Source organism: Trichoderma harzianum, assembly GCF_003025095.1.
Source record: "Trichoderma harzianum CBS 226.95 unplaced genomic scaffold M431scaffold_4, whole genome shotgun sequence".
NCBI lineage: Eukaryota > Fungi > Ascomycota > Sordariomycetes > Hypocreales > Hypocreaceae > Trichoderma > Trichoderma harzianum.
Window position 1 is genome coordinate 1,434,118 of NW_020209252.1, and position 18,646 is coordinate 1,452,763.

The window sequence follows — 18,646 nt, forward strand, 5'->3', positions numbered from 1 at the left end:
CGGGGAAGCATCCCAAAGCCGCTTCGCGCGCGCTGCCCGAGAATCGATTCGTCTCCCGTCTGCGATGCTGCTAATGCTGCTTCTGAAGAAGTCTCCGGCCCCCAACGCCGAGCTGCAGACTGGCTGGCTCATTAGCATGGCGGGGATATATCCGTATGGCGTAGCGTATTTGGACGAGGACGTACAGTAGCTCCAGCGACTTCTAGACGCCAGGAAGCCCGGCCTATGATGCTATGCCGTATCCAGCTGCGCTTCAGGTGTCTCTTTGCTTCAAAATGTTTCTAGTCTTTTTCGCCATCGCTGCACGTGTATGCAGAGATCCAGCACTACTGGTATTGGCTGCCATGGTCTAGGGACGAAGTGGACGAGTGAGAAAAAAGCCACCATGCCCAGGCTTCTCGTAACCACGATTCCTGTGAAATTGGCGGATCCAGGGCGGTGGGATGAATAATCTCAGGTCGCAGATTGCCCATGCTCCTTTCGTCTCCTCGTGCAGTCGATTCCATATAGCCGGCTGTGGAGGACAAACAAGCAAGCTGGACATTGCCCAACCCTAGCCTCCCACCACTATGGAACTCGCACCTTGGGACGAACCCAGCAACCATAACATGCCTGCCTGTGTACAGGTAGTGCTCGTAGTACGACTAGGTTCCTGGAGACTCCAAGATGCAACTTTGCTGGGACATGTGTGATAACCCCCCACCGTGCATATTGGCTGCATGCATCAGTTTGATGAGCACTTCGTACTGACAGGCTGAGCTTAGGCCTCGTCTGATGGCAGCCCAGGTAACCTACTAGCTGAGCCTCGTCCTTTTCCCGGGCCAATTCCTGGTTCGCAAAGAACCAAAATTGTCCTTTTCATGCGCCTACGAAGAGGAGGCAGAGCCAGAGGCAAAGACATGACAGCAGCTGCAGAGGGGCGCCAGTTTAATGACAAGGCCGTTATCGTTCATGACTCAGCGTCCTTGATGCAATTCGACCGGTTGAAAACGAGCCAAAGCTAGCGAAACGGTCGGCTTCGAGTACTGCGTACTATGTGCTTGGCGACTACGAAATACTCGATTTGGAGAAAAGTTGCGTCCCTTTGCATCTCGCTGCCTGGAAAAAGGCGCAGACGATAGCGATTAAGCATGTGAGACATGCAGCCCCGAGACTCTGGGCCCTTGGACACGATCTCAGGACTTTGCCCGAGGACTGGGTCGGGAAGGAGGTTAATCCAAGTAGAGAGTCCTTGTCTTCTGGCTAAAAGAGGTACCCCTGTGCTCCCACGCGTCAGTAGGTCGATGCTTACTTGTCCGGAGTACTGGCATCAAGTTACCCGACGTCGATGTACCATTCGTACGCCGAAAGGTCTGTACAGTATGCCCATACTAGCCACTGCCACCGCTCTGGAGTGAAAGATTGTCCTGGTTAGGTGGCTAGTAGGGGCCGTCAGAACAGGTTCGGGCGCTGTCATCCATGTCATGGCCAGCTTGTCGGCCCCGAAGATGGTTGGGAGCTTTGCACCGCGGGCCGCCTCAGTGGGTGGCGCTCCGCAATCCTTGTGCTTTGGTGAATGCAGAAAACATGCATGTCCCAATAAATTGCCTGCTGGACCGGCTCTCGTCGTCCCATAGGCCACCGATCTTGGCATATCCACCAGCAGCCACGCGAGGCTAATATAGCGGTTTGAGACGCGAGTTTGAAGCTATGCCGGAAGGCATTCCGTAAGGCTTGGGCGGGCTCATCGTGGAGTAGGCCTGCGATATTTTCTTCTGCAACGGCGGCGCCGGCATACAAATTCGTGATCGCGGCAATGGAGAGATGGAATGAAAAGCGGAGGAGGGAGGAGAGGCAGTAAAGAGACGATGCAACCTGAACGGGTACGAGACAGTCCCGTGACGTGCACCAAACAATTTCAAACAAAGTCCCTTAACACTCTGCCGGCGAGTAAACGTATCAATATGGTTAGTGCTGTAGTACTGAAGCACTTTTCGTGAGCACGAAACAAGTACCAGGTAGACTAGAGGGTACCGAATCGGATGCCATTGATTGACTTGATGCTACCCAGTGCTCGTACCGCAAGAGAGCCTCCATCATGCTGCATTAATTATTGCTCCATTCTCGTAAATCGGTGCTCTGACAATGGACGAGAGACATGCCTCGGCAGCCTATTTTGCTCTGGGCTACTCTTCTCCCCGCAGAGGAGGGCTCACGGCCTTTTGGTGCTTTGATATCTTTGCCTTGCTTTGGACTTTGGTAAACCAGTGGATACAGCACACCTCCGGCTTTAGCTCAATGGCACTCTCTTCAACGCACGTCCTGTTCTGCAGCTACCAACTAGCAACTCCGATAAGTCCACATAAAGCTTCCAACCTGTTGATGGGTACTACGAGTCCTAATGGGAATTCAGCTTCTGGTTAGGCGTACTCCGTACTCGTCTTCGAGCTTGCCCACCCGCTAGCATTTTCGTCTCGCGTCTAGAAGCAACAAGATTAGCAACGGCTGGAACCAAGGTTGTGGTTGGCGGCCACGCCACTTTCTTCAGAGTCCCTCCCACTGGCATGCTCGTACATACTAGCATGAAGCCACAGGAAGCCAAAATCTTCGACAGGACGTGCATGAATTAGCGTTGATGACGGAAAAGACCCAGCACAGCATGGCACCAAGTCGGGCAGGCCCTGAAGAAAGTGCCCACTGGCTTCTGCTTCTTCGAATTTGGCACAAACGGCGCTCTCTCCACCACCACGCAGACCTTGGCCGATTCGGGACACGATGACAGGGGATCGCATTGAATGCTCTGGCAGGGGTCCCAGCAGCGGAGCAGAACCCGGCCAAGGCGAACGGCAGGGCCATGCGCCTTGTCTGGGATGCCCTTCCTTTCCATTCTCTGCAGCCTCCGTCATGCAAGACAGGGCAATCAGGCCATCCATCTCTGCTCGTGGACATGTGCTTCCGCCGGCAGCAGCAGTAGCATCGTGTCTATGCGCTGGAGATTCCCGCCGGCAGTCTCTGCGATTCGGAGCCCGTGTGCGTGTCTGTGCCTTTGCCAGTCTGTGCTCGTACCCGTTATTGCACATAGCTATTCCACTCTGACTCTATCTTGACCTCTTAATGACACCGACAGCATCTGACTCCTCTCTCTTCGTGGGTTGTCGTGTGGAGGTGCATGTACGTTTAATCTCGCTCGGACCGTGTTGGCCCGGGATCTACAGCACCCGAATCTCCCCAATACAGGTTGCAGGCTTGAAAAAAAAAGAGAGAAAAAGAAACGAGTCGAAAAGAACCCTTGCGTGTGCGGGCCAATGTTCGATTGCAAAGGCTACATGGACCTTACCTATCCCATCGGCTTTTGTTGGTGCCAAGTGAAGTGAGGATGAGCTCACCACTGCGGGAACCAAGGCCAACAGATCAAGGTACTATTGAAGGTACCTTGTTCCTCCATGCAGGTACCTCGTCACTCGTCAAGTTTTCAGGGAACCTACTGCAGTAAGCTCCTCCCACCAATTACGCAGCGGGTGAACCAGCGGCCTGGGATGCGGCACTAGGACGTGCTGGTGCAAATTGGATGGGATTGCAGCAAACTTGAATTGGATCCAGCATTGAGTCTACAGAACCGTAACCTGGCATGTACGAGTATTGGCAATCTGAAGTACCCACAAGTTCCCAGCTGCTCGTGGTTCTCATACCCACCTGTCTGCTGTCTGTCAGTAACCTCAATGGCTGTCCCAGGCCAGAGGTAATATTCCGTGCATGTAATGCCTGCTTAGCCTGAGCTGGAGGCCATTGTGATCACCAACAGACCCAGCCTGCTGTAACGCAGGAACAGGCTTCATCAGTCCGGGGTCGTTGCTGGCATGAACAACCTAAGAAGAAGAGAAAAAAAAGAAGAGGCATGACTGGCTCCAAGCTAAGAGGGGGACAAGACAAATTGCAGGCCCCCTTTTCTCGGTACCTCCAGGTACACGGACAGGTAGCTGGGAGGTACCAGACCAGACCCTTCCGAACAGGAACAGGCCTCATCGCGTCAATCTCGCCTGCTCTACCCAAGGGCATGGGGTTTTCGTCTCTTTTCCAATTTTTTCTTTCTTTTTTCCCTTTTTTCTTTTTCCTTGCCGCCTCACCACTCTTCTGTCTGGTCTTACGAGTACAGTACAATCGGCCTCTTGTTTCTTTTCCTTTTCGTCTCGTCTCTTTTTCTCTTTTTCTCTCGCCCGCTCGTCCAATCCTTTAGCCCGTCCGTTGGCCCTTATCCAAGCATCTCCCTGATCTGTTCTAGCTGGCCCAATTCACCCGTGCTAGCCACAGTCTAGTAGGATATCGCCTGCCTCCGTCCCGATCTGGGCACAGCGTCTTTTCACCATCATGCACACGCTGTCCCCGCCCTCTCTCCCTCTGGCCCGCTACTGAGAGCCATTGTCGAACCAGGAGCTAGAAGCGCATCTGCGTTGCACTTTTTCTTTTCCGATCCTACACCAGTCCCAGTACCACCTCGAACCATTAGTACTTTACTTGACGGAGCGCCTTTCTTTTTTTGTTTTCGTTACCTCATCCTGCGTCGTACCTGCACCCGATTGCTGCGTCTTCTGCTTCTGCTTCTGCACCTGCATCTGCATACCTTACCTACAATACGCCATTCTTTTCCCCCGCCAGCTTTCCAGTCCGGTCCCTCCTTTGTTGTTTGTCGCTCTCTCAGAATCTCTTCCATTCTCTTTCTTCCCTTAGCAACTCCCGCCGCGGGCGCCTTTGAAACAACCCACGCCTAAAGCCACTAGTCAAATGTCCAAGTAAACTTGCGACATTGCACACGCTCCGATTAAGATTAAGAGGCACTTGCTGAAACACGCAAAGAGAGCCACGCTCAGCTCCAAGACATCAATTATCGATTTCTAGCTTGAGTTGGTGACCCACCACCGGCGGTCTCCATGTTCAGTCGACGGCACAAGAGTCAGCATCACGTCGACGGCCGCAGGAGAAAGCAAGATACAATATCAAGTGCTCTGGGCGACCTGGGCCTCATTGCCAGTCCACGGTCAGCACGGTCGGCTGGCCCTCGGTTTAGGCCTGAAAGTAGTGCAACGGATGCTCCGTTCCATCTTGAGGGTATGCATCTCACCTCCCGCGCCAACCTTATATACGCCCCCCTAACTACAATGCGTCGCGACTCGTTTCCCCAACACCCCCCCTCTTCCTCCGTCTCCTCTTTCCTCCACCTGACAATGATTGTTTTCCACCTTCAATTCTCTTCAGCAGAGTCGCTAACTTTGACCTCCTTCAGGCCATTCCCCTAGCAACCCAGCCTCACGCAGCACCGTTACTCTCAACCGAGGGCGGTCTGCAAGTACTACCAGCACCGCTACCGCTACATCTAGAAGAGTAGGCGGTATCGACAACAACGTCATGTCGAGCAGCGCGGACCGAGGCCGCATGCGGCGGGACAGGACATTCGTAGGCAGCGAATGTGCTGTCTGCGAGGAACCACTGGAGCACACGCTGCGAGGCGAGCGCATTCTCCAGTTCTCTTGCTCCCATGTCTCCCACGAAGCTTGCTTCTACGAGTTCATCCGCGAAATGGAGGCACAATACTGCCCAACCTGTGATGCCCCGCTACATCTTGACTCCAGCCGAGGCGGCAATGTCCTGGACATCAGTTCGTCATCTAGACGCACGGAAACGCAGAAGCATGCCGCTAATTCAGACGTAGACAAAATCAGCAACATGGTGCGTACTGCCGGCACCGAGTCAAGGGCTGGCACCGTCACCCCGGCGCCCACCTGGGAAAGCCAGGGGGCGCCCAGTGTAGAGACCCAAAGGCGTCAACAGTTGACGCATACTCCGAGTGTTGGCAGGACGAGCCAGCGCGATGGCAGGGACAACAGCTCAGATCGCTACGCTTCTACGAGACATACTCGCAATGACAGTACTGGCATGGCCTCGTCTAATGGCTATCCTGAGACTGCACAGAGCGGCTCTCAATGGCGCCACGACTACGACGTTCAGACAATGGAGACGACACCCAGCAGCCCTCGCGCCGCTACGAGAAACCCTATTCCTCCCCCGATTGTGACCGTTCGCTCCGAGTTTCCTACCATCAGCAGGTCTCGCCAGCAACAGACGCTCACGTGCCTTGTCACTATCGAAGTTCCTGACAACAAATGGCGGCCGGACCCCGAGGATATTGGATCGCCGGTACAGTCACAATTGGCTGTTAACCCGGGCGTTCCTGAGGTGGCTCCTCGCGCCGTATCACCTGCTCCGACGCCGACGCCGAACCCCCCACGTTTCCATCCTTACGAGTCTCCCGAGGTTTTGGAAGAAATGACGGAGAATCTACGAAGCCGCGTCGATAACTGGCATGGACTAGAGTTCAATAGATTTGGACAGCTGAGACTGTGCGGCACGTTACGAGTGGGCAAAGATAAAGTGTCATGGCAGGAGCTCGAGTGTTATCTCTTCTCCGAGATGCTTATTTGTGTCAAGGAGAAGAAGCTCCCGCCCCACTGGGATGAGTCTGGCGCTCAACGAAAGCAAGCTACTCGCTGCACACTCAAGGGCTCCATCTTGATAAAGAAGCATCTCAATGACGTAACGGAAACGGGAGCTATCGATGAGAACGTCCTTACTCTCAATCTCTCTGTGCTTGAACTGCCACAATTTCATCTCAGGTTCGACAATCGCAACCAGCTCAAGCTATGGAATCAAGCTCTATTGGATTTGAACGCTGTCGATTTTGCTCCTTCTATTCGAAGCCCCGATCTGGACCGCGGAGAGTTCTCTGAGAACGATGAGGACGGAGAATGGGGCCGGGCTGGCCAGCAACGTGTATCCTCCATTGCTTCTTCCTGGGGCCACAAGTCCGGCACGACTGCACCGACCGAGTATACCAATGTGCCAAGCAAGTCCATTCGCCTCCCCAACGCTGTTCACGTCCCAATCGACGTTGTTGTCGTTGTTCCCATCTCTTCGTCAATGCAGGGTGTTAAGATCAACCTCGTCCGTGATGCACTCAAATTCATGGTCAGCACGCTTGGTGAGAGGGACCGCATGGGCCTCGTCACATTTGGTTCTGGTGGTGGCGGTGTGCCAATCGTTGGCATGACCACCAAGGCTTGGCCTGGTTGGTCCAATGTCCTGGGCTCAATCAAGCCCGTTGGTCAGAAGAGCCATCGCGCCGACGTGGTCGAAGGTGCCAATGTTGCTATGGACCTGCTGATGCAGAGAAAGCACAACAACCCCATTGCTACCATTCTGCTCATCAGCGATGTGTCGACATCCGACGCCGATTCTGTGGACTTTGTCGTCTCTAGGGCAGAAGCTGCAAAGTAAGTTGAAATATTCATCATAAACTCGCCTGTTTTATGGAGCTAACAAAGACGCCGCTGTATAGGATCACTATTCACTCCTTTGGGCTGGGGATGACCCATAAGCCTGACACAATGATTGAACTCTCGACGAGGACAAAGGCATCATATACATATGTTAAGGACTGGATGATGCTGCGTGAATGTCTAGCTGGGTGCTTGGGCAGCATGCAGACACTGTCTCATCAGAACGTCAAGCTCAAGCTCAAGCTCCCAGAAGGATCACCTGCCAAGTTTCACAAAATCAGCGGCGCTCTGCAAATCACCAAGCGGGCAACAGGACGAGACGCTGAAGCGTCGCTCGGCGACCTCCGATTTGGAGATAAGCGTGACGTGCTGGTTCAGCTTGTCATCCTCCCCGACACCTCTTCTCAGGAGACGCTTGCTCCGGACCCATGGGACAACATTGTCTCAGGCCTGGAGGCTCTTGGTGGGTCGACAGATACCGATACAGAGAGGACCCTTTCGGTGGAGGAAGTGCCACTTATCCAGGCTGATCTCATCTGGGGCGACATCTTGAGAGATGGCACCACGGCTCAGATGCCACGACCATCTCTTCTGGCTATTACCATGCTGCCAGCAAATCTTGGTCAGAAGAACAAGTGGCAGAACACGCCGCCCATCCCTCCACACCCCAGCGTTGTGCAGAGGCGAATGGAGCTGCTCACCTCAGACATGCTCACGCGTGCCCTGACTCTTGTGAGCCGTGGCCAGCACGACCGCGCTCATACACTGTTGAACGAAACTCGCTCCATCCTCAAGGGCCTCGGCAAAGGTGGCTTGCCACCTGTACCTCCCAGCAAATCGCTACCTTCGACGCCACACCCAGGCAACGATGGGTCTCCGGCATCCGGAACTCCAGATCGGAAGCGCAGCCCGTCGCCTACATCGGCAACATCTTCCTCTGGCAATGGCCCGCCTGCGCTTGGCCCTCCTCCTCCGCTAGGCCGGTCACGCTCCACCGACGGACTGACACTGGGCGTCGGTATCGACGCCACAACGGTTGCTGCTCTCGATGCTGAACTCGAGAGCAGTCTGGAATGGATCCAACACCCTGCCGTGTTCGGCCGCGACAGTCGTAAGGCGGTTCTCCAAGCAATCGGAGTTATAAGCTCGCAACGTGCCTTTACGTCGCGGAGCCCTATTGAGAGTCTGTGGTCGAGCCGGATCGGTGGCATCAAGCGCCTTGCAGAACGCAGCCGAGAGTGGCGAGAAGAAGGCGGCGGTGAGGGCGGAATCACTGAAGAGGCGTGATTCGGTTGTCTCTTGGTCATGAGCGAATGACACACTCTCGTACGTTCCGTTTATAGCATGGCCATGGCGTTTGGGACTGGCTTTTTGCTTTTGTTTATTTGTTTTCCCTTTTTTTTTTTTTTTTGGCAAATTTTTCAACGATCTCATGGTTTTTTTCCTTGGAAGATTATTCGGATTCCCTTGGAACGTCTCGACGTATTCACGATATTTCCTTGCACAAGATATCTTATTTACCGACTTGCTGGTGATACCATCAAGCTTTAGAAATCTATGACACTGCAACCTTTTTCCCTCTCAAAAGTATACCCCCTCAAGGCACACGCAACACACATACATACATACACACAGTCTCTCTACCTTTTCTTGGTAGTGAGAAACGTCACCCTCGTGTTTGTTTTCTTAGCTTGTTTCTGGTCTTTGTTTCGGTCACGTTTTCTACCCGTCTTAATTTTGCGATGCAAGATGGTAGCCGTATATACAAGTTTCCAATCTCTACGACATCTTTGGAAGCGAAAAAGCAATTAGCGTATTGCTTGTTACTGTCATTTGATTGCACCTCTGTTAGACCTTAGTGTTTCCTTGTGTCTTCTTTTTTTTCTTTTTTCTCTTTCTCTTCTATTCGGAATGGGTTGGATTGGAATAATGGAAGAGAATCTCTGATTTTCTTTGGGAATACTTGGCTGAGAGCGGGTTGTGCATTAAACAAAGACGCTTATGTGTAACATACATATATTTCGATTTGCATGGTATCACGAGGAAACACTGGAATGGTTGGAGGCCCGATTCTATTCAAATGCTAGATAGTTTTGTGCTTTTGTGCTGAATACATGTCTGACAAGCCCCTTTTCGTTAGGCGCCCTTCTTGAGTGCTCGCTTCCACACATATCAAATGGAAAATGCTGATGACAGCTCAACTTCTAGTTGAGAAGGGCAACCCGAAAATTGGAGAATTGCCAGACAAAGAAAGATACCGACATTCTATCCCTATTCTTGACCCTTTTCATTGTCTATTCGAAGCCACTAGTTCTTCTTCTTCTCAACCGGGTTTGCAAGGGCATCGAGAATCTCCTTGAAGGACTGGATAATCTCCTCGGTGTGCTTCTCTTCCCACTCCTTTCTCGTGGCCTCGCCCAGATTTCCCTCCCCAATAGCGAGGAAAGCGTCAGGCCCAACGCCACCAGAAAAGGCAAGCTGGGGCCTAGTAGCAGAGACCCTGAGTCCCACGCCCTCGAGCGAGCCCTTGACCTGCTCAGACGCAATCTTTGCGCCCGAAATGCCGTAACTAACGATGGCAGCGGGCTTGCCGTCCCACTCGTTCTTGAGGTAGTCGATTGCGTTCTTCGTGCTCCCCGCGACGCCGTAGTTGTACTCTGGCACGATGAGGACGTAGGCGTCGTGGGAGGCGATTTCTGCGGACCAGCGCTTGGAGTGCTCGTGGATGAACTGGCCGCGGGCGGGGACGTTTGCGGGGATGACGGGCTCGTCGTAGACGGGGAGCTTGAAGGTGTCGAGGTCGACGATGGAGAGGGTCGCTGAGGAGGATTGGGCGAGGGGGGTGAGGAGTTTGTGGACGAAGGAGGCGACGTTGGGGCCGAGACGGGGGGTGCGGGTGCTGGTGATGATGATGGCGATTTTGGAGGCCATTTTGAAAGATTTGTGTGTGTTTGTGAGGGAGTTTGCTTGTTTGTGTATGAGAGATGTAGTTGAGGTGAGTTGGATTGTGTTGAAGAAGGGACTGTGGTATATATACAGCCCGTTTATATATAAGACAGAGATGATATGATTATACGAGAGACGCCATGGAGAGTCCTTAGAAGTCCGAAGAATAATTATGATAAGACAATGATACAACAACACGACATTCACGATTCAAGCTTCTTCCTCGGTTGAGATTCCCACGGTGAACATGAGCCTCATATTTCCGAGGTCCAAATCCACGATTAACTCCGTGAGCGATGAAGCCAGTTTGATTGACTCAGGCAACATGTCTCGCTTTGCTCTCCTAGATTGTGGATCACAGCGTTTCGCTCGAAGAATCTAGACAACTACTGTTGACTCTATACTAAATCCCGTTGTATTAGAGTTACTCTGCATCGTATATGATATGAAGTCTCCCAAGCTCCAGAGAAGGATCCCGGCGTCGAGTCTCCTGATTCGTTCGACCCTGGCACGAAGAGCCCGCAACTCCTAACATTCTAAACAAGCGCGCGGGATGGGAATATGAAAAAGACAATGGAATGATATTAATGATTACTCCGTAGAGAAGGAAAAGTTAAAATCCATCATTCTCCCTTTCGAGATTGTCACTCCGGCGTTGTCGTGCCTGATTGGCTGCGTATACTATCTTGTAATTCCGACATCCATGGGGCCGTTGTATATCCGCGTATGGCTCGGCATTACCAGGATACAATGGAATTAGCACTCCGTTATGCCGTGGACGGTAGCTGAGCGGACTTGCGATCAGGTACCCGGTGCTTTCATTTTGTTAGTCTGGTTATAGCCGAGAAGATTGAACTCCTAGGGCTGAATTGCATAGTCCGCAGTACGGGAGCTGAGTCGGAGTTGAAGCTTATACACTCAGGCGCCTTTCCATGAACAGGACCTCCACCATTACAGAACTAGAATGGCCTGTTTAGAGCTCTCTTCGTTAAGCAAAGTACGCAGAGATCAGATTAAATTCTATCATTTTTTCTTTGTCCTCATATTACATAGCCTGCCTCGAAATGGTCCCGGATATCTATGCTTTTACATGCCCTCCTCAACCTCCCCTCCACCGTTCCCTTACGCAGCCTGAGTCCATTTAGTCCTCATCCCAGTTCTGTTAAAAAAGAGTTAGCAAACAGCCGCATAAATGTGCCATGGTAAAAATGTTCATAGGATAGACGTCAAAAACTTACAGGGTTGGGGCCAGGAGGCTTCGGCCCACCAGCCTGTCTCGCCACAATGATTTGGTCGACTGACAGGACCGTACGGGCAGCCTCTGTGGCCAGCTTGATGGCCCAGCTCTTGGATGCGAGCAGGTCGACAATACCCTCCTTGGTTGCGTTCAAAACACCATTGCCCTCCTCGTTCTCGACGTCGACACCAGCATCACCGCTCTCGCTCTTGTGGTGGGCGGCATACAGTGTGCTGAGAACCTCGGTAGCATCCAGACCGCAGCTCTCGGCCAGGGTGCGGGGAATGACCTCAAAGGCCTCGCCGTACTTCTTGATGGCGTACTGGCTCAGGCCAGGTGTCTTCTCGCCCTGAGCCTGAATCTTTGCGCTCAGTGAAATTTCGGTAGCACCGGCTCCGGGAACCAGTCTGTTGTCCTTGGTGATGGCCTTGACAACGTTGACGCCGTCGTCGACAGCTCGCTCAATGTCGTCAAGGTGGTTCTGGGTGGCGCCACGGAGGACCAGCGTAGCAGTGCGTGTGACTTCGTCTTCTTGTCTGAAGACGGTAACGCGGTCACCACCAATCTCAATCGTCTCGACAACGTCAATGCTGCCCATCTCGTCGGGCATGGGGGCACCTAGCCGAGCCAGTGGTGTAGCACCAACGACACGGCAGATTCGTCGCAGCTCAAACTTGCTGAGGATTCGGATGTAGAGAATGCCAAAACGGTTGAGGTAATGTGTGGCCAGGTCGCCCACTCGGTCACCACACACGACCACGCGCAGGCCTGAGTCGTAGAGCTCCTTGATTGCCTTTTCCAGCTGTGCCTCCTCGCCCTTGGTGAAGTCCATCATCTCCTTTGCGTTGTGTAGCAGCACGGTGCCCTTGGTCTCTGTCTGGCTTGTGTCGATGGGGCAGGTGAAGACACCGACCTTGGCGCGGCTGGCCTTCTTGATCGAACCATCGGGCTCCTTGGGGAAGACCATGCCCTTGACGACCCTGCTCTGGTCCAAGCTACCACCCATGATTTTAACGACTCGGATGTTGTCGACGTTGAAGTTGGCGGGATTCTTGGGCAGGACGGCCAAGACGGCCTCGGCCACCAGGCTTGACAGGAACTCTTCGTTTCCGTTCTGCTTGCTGGCAATGACGGTTCGCAGGGCCTTGCTCAGCTCGGCCTGGTCCTGAATGTTCTCCACCTTGTCCACAGAGAGCTCCTCCAGGGTCTCCAGGGCAATCTTCTGTGCCTTTTCGTAGCCGATGACAATGTCGGACGTCTTGAGGCCCATGCGCAGCAGGTCCTCGGCCTTTCGCAGCAGCTCTCCGGCCAGGACAATGACCAAGTTTGTGGCGTCACCCATCTCAGCCTCCTGCTGCTGGGAGGCCATGACAAGCAGCTTGGCGGCGGGATGGACGACATCGAGCTCGCGGAGGATCGTGGCGGCGTCGGAGGTGAGGATCATCTTCTGCAGGTGGTTGATGACTACCTTGTTGCGGCCGTAGGGGCCCAGCGACGTCTGGACGGTGGACGTGATGGTGCGGCAGGCGTCGATATTCCGCAGCACGGCTCCATCTTCTGAGTCGTAGCTAGAGAAGGGTGAATTGTCTTGTCAGCCATCAAATCTAGTCTGATCTGATCTGGTGTGCTCTGGCTCGTGGCTCGCGGCTCGTGTCGTGGGTTTTGATGGAATGGCATGGCGGGGTTGGCAACTTACTTGTTGTAGCCCTTCTTGAAGAGGCCCGAGTTGGGCGCGTTGGGGATGTTGAGCGACATGACGGGCAGGACGAGAATCGAATCGAACCAAACGAAGAAGAAAAAAGGAAGATTTGTTTGTTGACCCGCCCAGACACTCGAGTTTGGGGAGTTGGCGATGGTCCCTTTGGAGCTCCTTGGGAAAATCTTGGGGGTGGTTGCTGGCAGCCTGGGGGGCACTTTTGTGGTGCTTAGCCAATCATGGCTGCTTAGGAAAGGGTGTTATTCCGCTTTCCCAGCAGCTGCCCCTCCATGCGATTCTATGGAGACCAAGTGAGAGCAAAGGCTAGGGGAGAAAAATAGGGGGTTACAGTAATAGAGAGTTGTCTGTGGAATAGAGCATATGAGTACTCATTATCTGTCAATTCAGATACAGTTGAATCTATTTGGGCCAACAAGTAAAATACCTAGGTAGAGATGAGTCTTCTTTGGAGGCGGCATACAGACAGCTACATGTGATCTAGCACCAAGGATACAAAGGCAAGGTACACGCAGCTTGACGGTTATTGATAATCAAGACTACCTGCATGTTACTCGCCATCAACATGTCCTGAACGATGTTATGAGAACCGCTGTTGATCTTGCCCATTACGAGAAGACGGATCTATTCTCTGTTCTGCTTTTAATTTGCCGGCTACTAAACTCAGCATTGCCTTTCTTGGCCACCAACCATATGCACAGGTACAAAGCAGGTACATACTCTCCAGCTCTTAGTGGCCACACCCGCTGAAATTCGCAGCCTCGCAGCACTGCCCAAAACCGGCCCCTTCTCTCCAAGATCTCATCATCTTACACCTCTTCTTTCCTTGCATCTCCCCCATAGACCAATTAGATGAAAATATAGTCTGCTGCAGTTCGTCACGACTAGTCGCGTTGTCGTTACTCGTCTTTTTTGCTTTTTATTCGCTCTACACCCTCTCTTTTGCTCTCTTTTTTTTTTCCTCTTCTCCTCTTCTCCCTCTCACTTACAACGTTCCAATTGCTCCTCCCGTATCGCTATCGCACGCGTTAACCCGCGCCTTGTGGAGCGTCTTCCAAAGGTCTCGTTTCTAAGTTGCTTTGCACGCTCGTACTGCCTACATTCCGTAGGTGTTTGTCTTGACCAAGCCAGAGGTACATGTACATTGGCGCGCCCATTTGCCTGCCATTGACTCGGCGCATCTCTTCCAATACGTACCGCAACCCATCATCATGGCGCCCCAGCCTTGTGAGTCCTAAAGCTTTTTTGTTTTCCTCCCTTCAAAAAACTTCCAATTCTCTCCAATCTGCCATCTTCGTCCGCATCATTGCCGTGCCGCGTCAACGTGCGATTCCGATACCGCCGCCGGCCGGAGAAAAAGTCGCCAATCTCCATCTCCATCGCATCAAACCGCGCCTCGCTGCGTCGCCTCGCATCCTTCCCATTTCTCGCGACAAAACTCTTACATCCCCCGAATCTCGACTTTCGCCACCTGACAATCGCCAACAATGCCTGCCAAGAGAAAATTGGTTGCTGAGGCTAACATTGAGCTAGCCAGCGTGCCCTCGACGCTGCCTCCGTCTGTCGAAGAAGCCTACCGACGGAAGTGTGTCCAGCTGAAGAACCGCACAAACGAGGTCGAGGATGCCAACGACGCCGCCAGGCTCCGGCTCGCCCGCATAAAGCGCCAGGTCGAGAAGCTGAGGATAGAAAGGGCCTTTCTGCTTGAGCAGCTGGCCAAGCGCACCAGCACAAACGTCGAAGACTCCGAGGGCAGCCCCAGTCCGCCTCCAACGGTATGCTTTCTTCCTCGTATCTCTTTATTTTTCTGCCTCTTTTTATCTTTGTTTACGTTGCTGCTACCCGGCTAAGTCGGGTTTCTCTCTCCCCCTTCCTGCTCTTTTTTTTTATCTCCTTTGCACGTTGCTGCTGCTCCCTTTCCTCCCCACCAAAAACACCTTTTTTCAGTGTTGATATTTGAGTGTAACGAAATAGGCAACCTCCTTCGATATCCCCATTGAATCGAATGCTAACCCCCGAAAGCCCAAGGATAAGCCGCTGCGCATCAAGAAAGGTCACCGAAAGTCCAATGCTCCAGCTGACGCCGATGCCAAACAAAGCTCCGCAAAGGAGCCAACATCCCCAGCGTCTGAGTCCAATAGCCAGGCAAAGCGCTCTCGCGCCAACGGCGTGTCCAAGTCTTCCAAAGAGCCCAAGACTGCTTTTGAACTCTACTGCGAGGAGGCTCGGCCGGCGCTTGAAGTCAAGGACAAGGAGGATAAGGAGGACAAGGAAGATAAAGATGACAAGGATGACAAGGATGACAAGGATGATACCGAGCTGAATATTGACGAGGAGCTCAAGCGTGACTGGGATGAGCTACCGGAAACGGAGAGGGAAGAATACCAGGCCAAGGCGGACCAACTGAATAAATCTCAAGAGGAGGAGGACAAGGCAGCCGCTGATGCTGATGCCGATGCCGACGTCGAGTCTCCCAAGAAGAGCAGCGTCAAGGCCGAGCCCGAAGCTGAAAAGCCAGAGGCTGAGGCTCACGATGACGATATTGAGATGAGCAACTATGACACCGAAGACCAGGAGACTCAGATGGATAAGGATGGCGACGAGTAAACAAAAAAAGGGCGGCTATACGCGGTTATGGGACGGGAGACGGCAGATCATGGTGCGGAAGGCGTTATTTTCTTCATATTGGTACAGGACAGAGACGGTTTTGCTTTTTTTTTTTCCTTCTTGTTTTCTGCTTGGCAATATTTCTTTCCTTCTTTCTCTTCTTTCTCTAAACGGTACTGTAATTGCCGGGGTGCATCTGTAATCTGGGACGTTTGGATGCATGTACATTAAAGTAGCCAGTGCTTCTGAATTGCTACAGTGTGGAATCACATGTTCAATGGCATTGCCCTGTTATGCATTGCTGTCGATGGTTGAAAAATATGTAATGATTCGCTTCTTCCCAGCCATTGACGCCGCCCACTCCATGACCCCCGTTCGCTACAACGATAAATTCAAACGCCCAAGGTAGAATCAACTCCATTTCTCCCGCACGCAAGTTCACAGCCTCTTAGTTTCCAAGAAAAAGAGTTTCTAAACAACTCCGCTCAAACTTCTCCGGCATACAAATCGACAACAATATTGATTGCAGCCACCAGGATCTCCATAGCAATCAAAATGATAACTGAATTCAAGCTAGTCAGCATTCATTATGCACAAAAGCGTTGTAGGTAAACAGGAAGGAAACATACCAATCCATTCGAGCATTTCGCCATGGCCATGGGTTAGCTGATCCTTGAGGACAGCCAACAAGTCAGCAATAACATCCAACCGCTCCGTCACGAGGCCGACTCGTTGGTCCATCTCGAGATAGCTTCTGACAGCCTGATAGAGAGGTTCCAATTGGGGCTCGACCCAGAAGAGCTCGGGGGTATCCAAGACGGAGCCGTTGAGATGGATGTTGATCCTCAAAATGAAGAGCTCTCCAATCTGCATGTTGATTTGTTTGCGGTTCAGAGCCACTTTACCCGTCAAGGCAATCTGAGTGGGAATATCCTTGGTGGTGTCGATGGTGGAAGCAATGAGTTCTTCAAAAAGTGAAGTCTATTGATATTGTTAGTATATTACACCCTCTTTCCTATTCCTTCCCCAAGTCAAAATCATCTTACCTTGACACTCTGTGCTAAAGCATGTGAAATGGCAAGCTTGGTCATGTAATTGTTTTTGTCTCTCAGCGTGATAAAGTCGTTGTAGATCCGTGCTTGATATTCCCGAGTATAGTAAAAGTTAAAGTGCTCCGTCTCGACATCATCAGGAGCTAGCTTCTCCAGTTCGAACTTGGCAATGTCTTTGAGCATCTTGGCCTCCTGTGCCTCCGTCATGCCCCATATCACCACCACACCATAATCGAACAGAAAGACTTCAGGCATGTGTACCTGAATATCAAAATCCGGTATCGTGTCTTTTATGGGCATGTGCTCGGGCATGGCTGGACCTAGAAGCTCTTCACTAGGGAGGTCCCCGGCTTCCTCTCGGCTGTGGTCGATCATCAGGCCCTCTCCGTAGCCAGAGTCTTGATGATCACGAGGCAGAGATATGAATTCCTCTCGCTCGGTCTCGCCGTCTACCAGCTCGCTGCCTGTAGAATGGCGCCTTTCTTGATTCGGCTCGACAACTTCATGGTTTCGGTGGCTTTTGCCGTACATGTAGGGCGTGTAGATACACTCGTCGATGAGCTTAGGGTTCGCGCCGCGAGTCTTGCCTCGTCCTTTGAGGAATCTCATCAATCCTTCCATCTCATAGCGATTGGCGGTGCAGTACGCGGTGACGCGAGGCAGTCGATCTCGGTCTGCCTTTCCGAGTCGCGCAGCATCTCTTCGCGCCGTCGGATCCTTGATTCGGGTATACTGGGAGTAGACATCCCTTCCGCTTTCCTCATCTTCACCCTCGTCTCCGAAATCTGGGTTCGGCAGCAGCTTGAGCTTCTCTGTCTTCTTGGTGCTTCTCTGCGGACCAATCTTGGGCCCCTGTACCGGCGCAAGCACAGGGACGAACCCCCCGCTATGTCGCCTGCGAAGCTTGCTATTCAAGGCTGTCAGCATCGGCGGGCCAACGACGGCGCTGCTGCCGGCCTGATGGTTGACATTATGAGAGGCATAGCTCCTTGGTAGGCGAGGAGGATCGGGGTCGATGGTTCGGCTGACGGGGTTGGCGCTGAAGGTGACTGTTCGTGCAGGCTTTGGCCGAGAGGCATCGGGCGTGGGTAGCAGAGGCGTCGTCTCGCCAGCGCTCGTGTTTGCGGTGTCGGAAGAGTCCATTTCCAATGTCAGAGGCTGGACGCTGGGAGCTGGGGGATGAAGTAAGGGCGGCAACGGCTTAGACAGATCCCGCGGGAAGCAGGTTCTCTATCAGCGAGGAGGATAAAAAATACGCCAGGATGCTAAAAAGGGTTATTTCCGCCTACGTATCAAGAAGGATGGCGGCATTGAGAGCGATTGGATAGGTGAGCAAGGGATAGATGCTGTGAAGAAGTTTGTGCGAGGCAGAATTCTGGAGGTTGCTATTGCTGCTCGATGACGGAGTACCGTCCAATTTTCCCTGGCCAAATTCGACGAAAAGCGGTCTAGGCCCACTCGGGAGCCTTAGTGCTTGTAACAGCAGGTACTTGGACTGGCACTTTCATGTGCTGTGCTACCTTTACGGAGTACAGTAGGTACAGTACGCGACCCACTGGAGCTTCGTGCAGGAGAAACACGAGCAGATGGGTACAAGGACCTGGCCAGGCTATGGCTGCATGTGAGAAAAGAATGTATTGACTTCTACAAGTCTCTTGCAAGTGAGGAGTACCTTGGCGGGTAATTTTGCATTGAAACAAGAAGCTTTGAAAATGTCAGTCTGGGTTTGGAGCAATCTAGCAACAATGCTCAATGGATGTTATTGTGTCCAATCCTCTCGACA

At 52.5% G+C, this 18,646-nt stretch overlaps 6 protein-coding genes across 6 annotated transcripts; 3 read left to right on the plus strand and 3 right to left on the minus strand.

Annotated features, from left to right (window-relative positions):
• Positions 1-1,974: 1,974 nt before the first annotated feature.
• On the plus strand, positions 1,975-2,438 carry M431DRAFT_384974 (hypothetical protein). Its single transcript, XM_024914742.1, has one exon. It carries the CDS (start codon positions 2,125-2,127, stop codon positions 2,401-2,403), a length of 279 nt encoding a protein of 92 aa, XP_024776376.1. The 5' UTR covers positions 1,975-2,124; the 3' UTR covers positions 2,404-2,438.
• A 2,134-nt stretch (positions 2,439-4,572) lies between these two features.
• On the plus strand, positions 4,573-8,717 carry M431DRAFT_529503 (hypothetical protein). Its single transcript, XM_024920766.1, has 3 exons — positions 4,573-5,082; positions 5,258-7,301; positions 7,367-8,717. The coding sequence occupies exons 1-3, from the start codon at positions 4,905-4,907 to the stop codon at positions 8,592-8,594; spliced, it is 3,450 nt and encodes a 1,149-aa protein (XP_024776377.1). The 5' UTR covers positions 4,573-4,904; the 3' UTR covers positions 8,595-8,717.
• Positions 8,718-9,614: 897 nt separating this feature from the next.
• Positions 9,615-10,238, minus strand: M431DRAFT_80027 (hypothetical protein; the record flags this gene model as incomplete). The annotated part of the gene is made up of 1 exon (XM_024922892.1): positions 9,615-10,238. The coding sequence occupies one exon, from the start codon at positions 10,236-10,238 to the stop codon at positions 9,615-9,617; it is 624 nt and encodes a 207-aa protein (XP_024776378.1).
• A 1,013-nt stretch (positions 10,239-11,251) lies between these two features.
• M431DRAFT_139170 (hypothetical protein) lies at positions 11,252-13,397 on the minus strand. The gene is made up of 3 exons (XM_024912587.1): positions 13,187-13,397; positions 11,492-13,058; positions 11,252-11,412 (listed from the first exon to the last, which is right to left on the minus strand). The coding sequence occupies exons 1-3, from the start codon at positions 13,243-13,245 to the stop codon at positions 11,395-11,397; spliced, it is 1,644 nt and encodes a 547-aa protein (XP_024776379.1). The 5' UTR covers positions 13,246-13,397; the 3' UTR covers positions 11,252-11,394.
• A 1,294-nt stretch (positions 13,398-14,691) lies between these two features.
• On the plus strand, positions 14,692-15,811 carry M431DRAFT_80049 (hypothetical protein; the record flags this gene model as incomplete). Its single annotated transcript, XM_024922893.1, has 2 exons — positions 14,692-14,979; positions 15,179-15,811. The coding sequence occupies 2 exons, from the start codon at positions 14,692-14,694 to the stop codon at positions 15,809-15,811; spliced, it is 921 nt and encodes a 306-aa protein (XP_024776380.1).
• A 485-nt stretch (positions 15,812-16,296) lies between these two features.
• On the minus strand, positions 16,297-18,006 carry M431DRAFT_80647 (hypothetical protein; the record flags this gene model as incomplete). The annotated part of the gene is made up of 3 exons (XM_024922966.1): positions 16,297-16,373; positions 16,441-16,792; positions 16,858-18,006. The coding sequence occupies 3 exons, from the start codon at positions 18,004-18,006 to the stop codon at positions 16,297-16,299; spliced, it is 1,578 nt and encodes a 525-aa protein (XP_024776381.1).
• Positions 18,007-18,646: the final 640 nt, after the last annotated feature.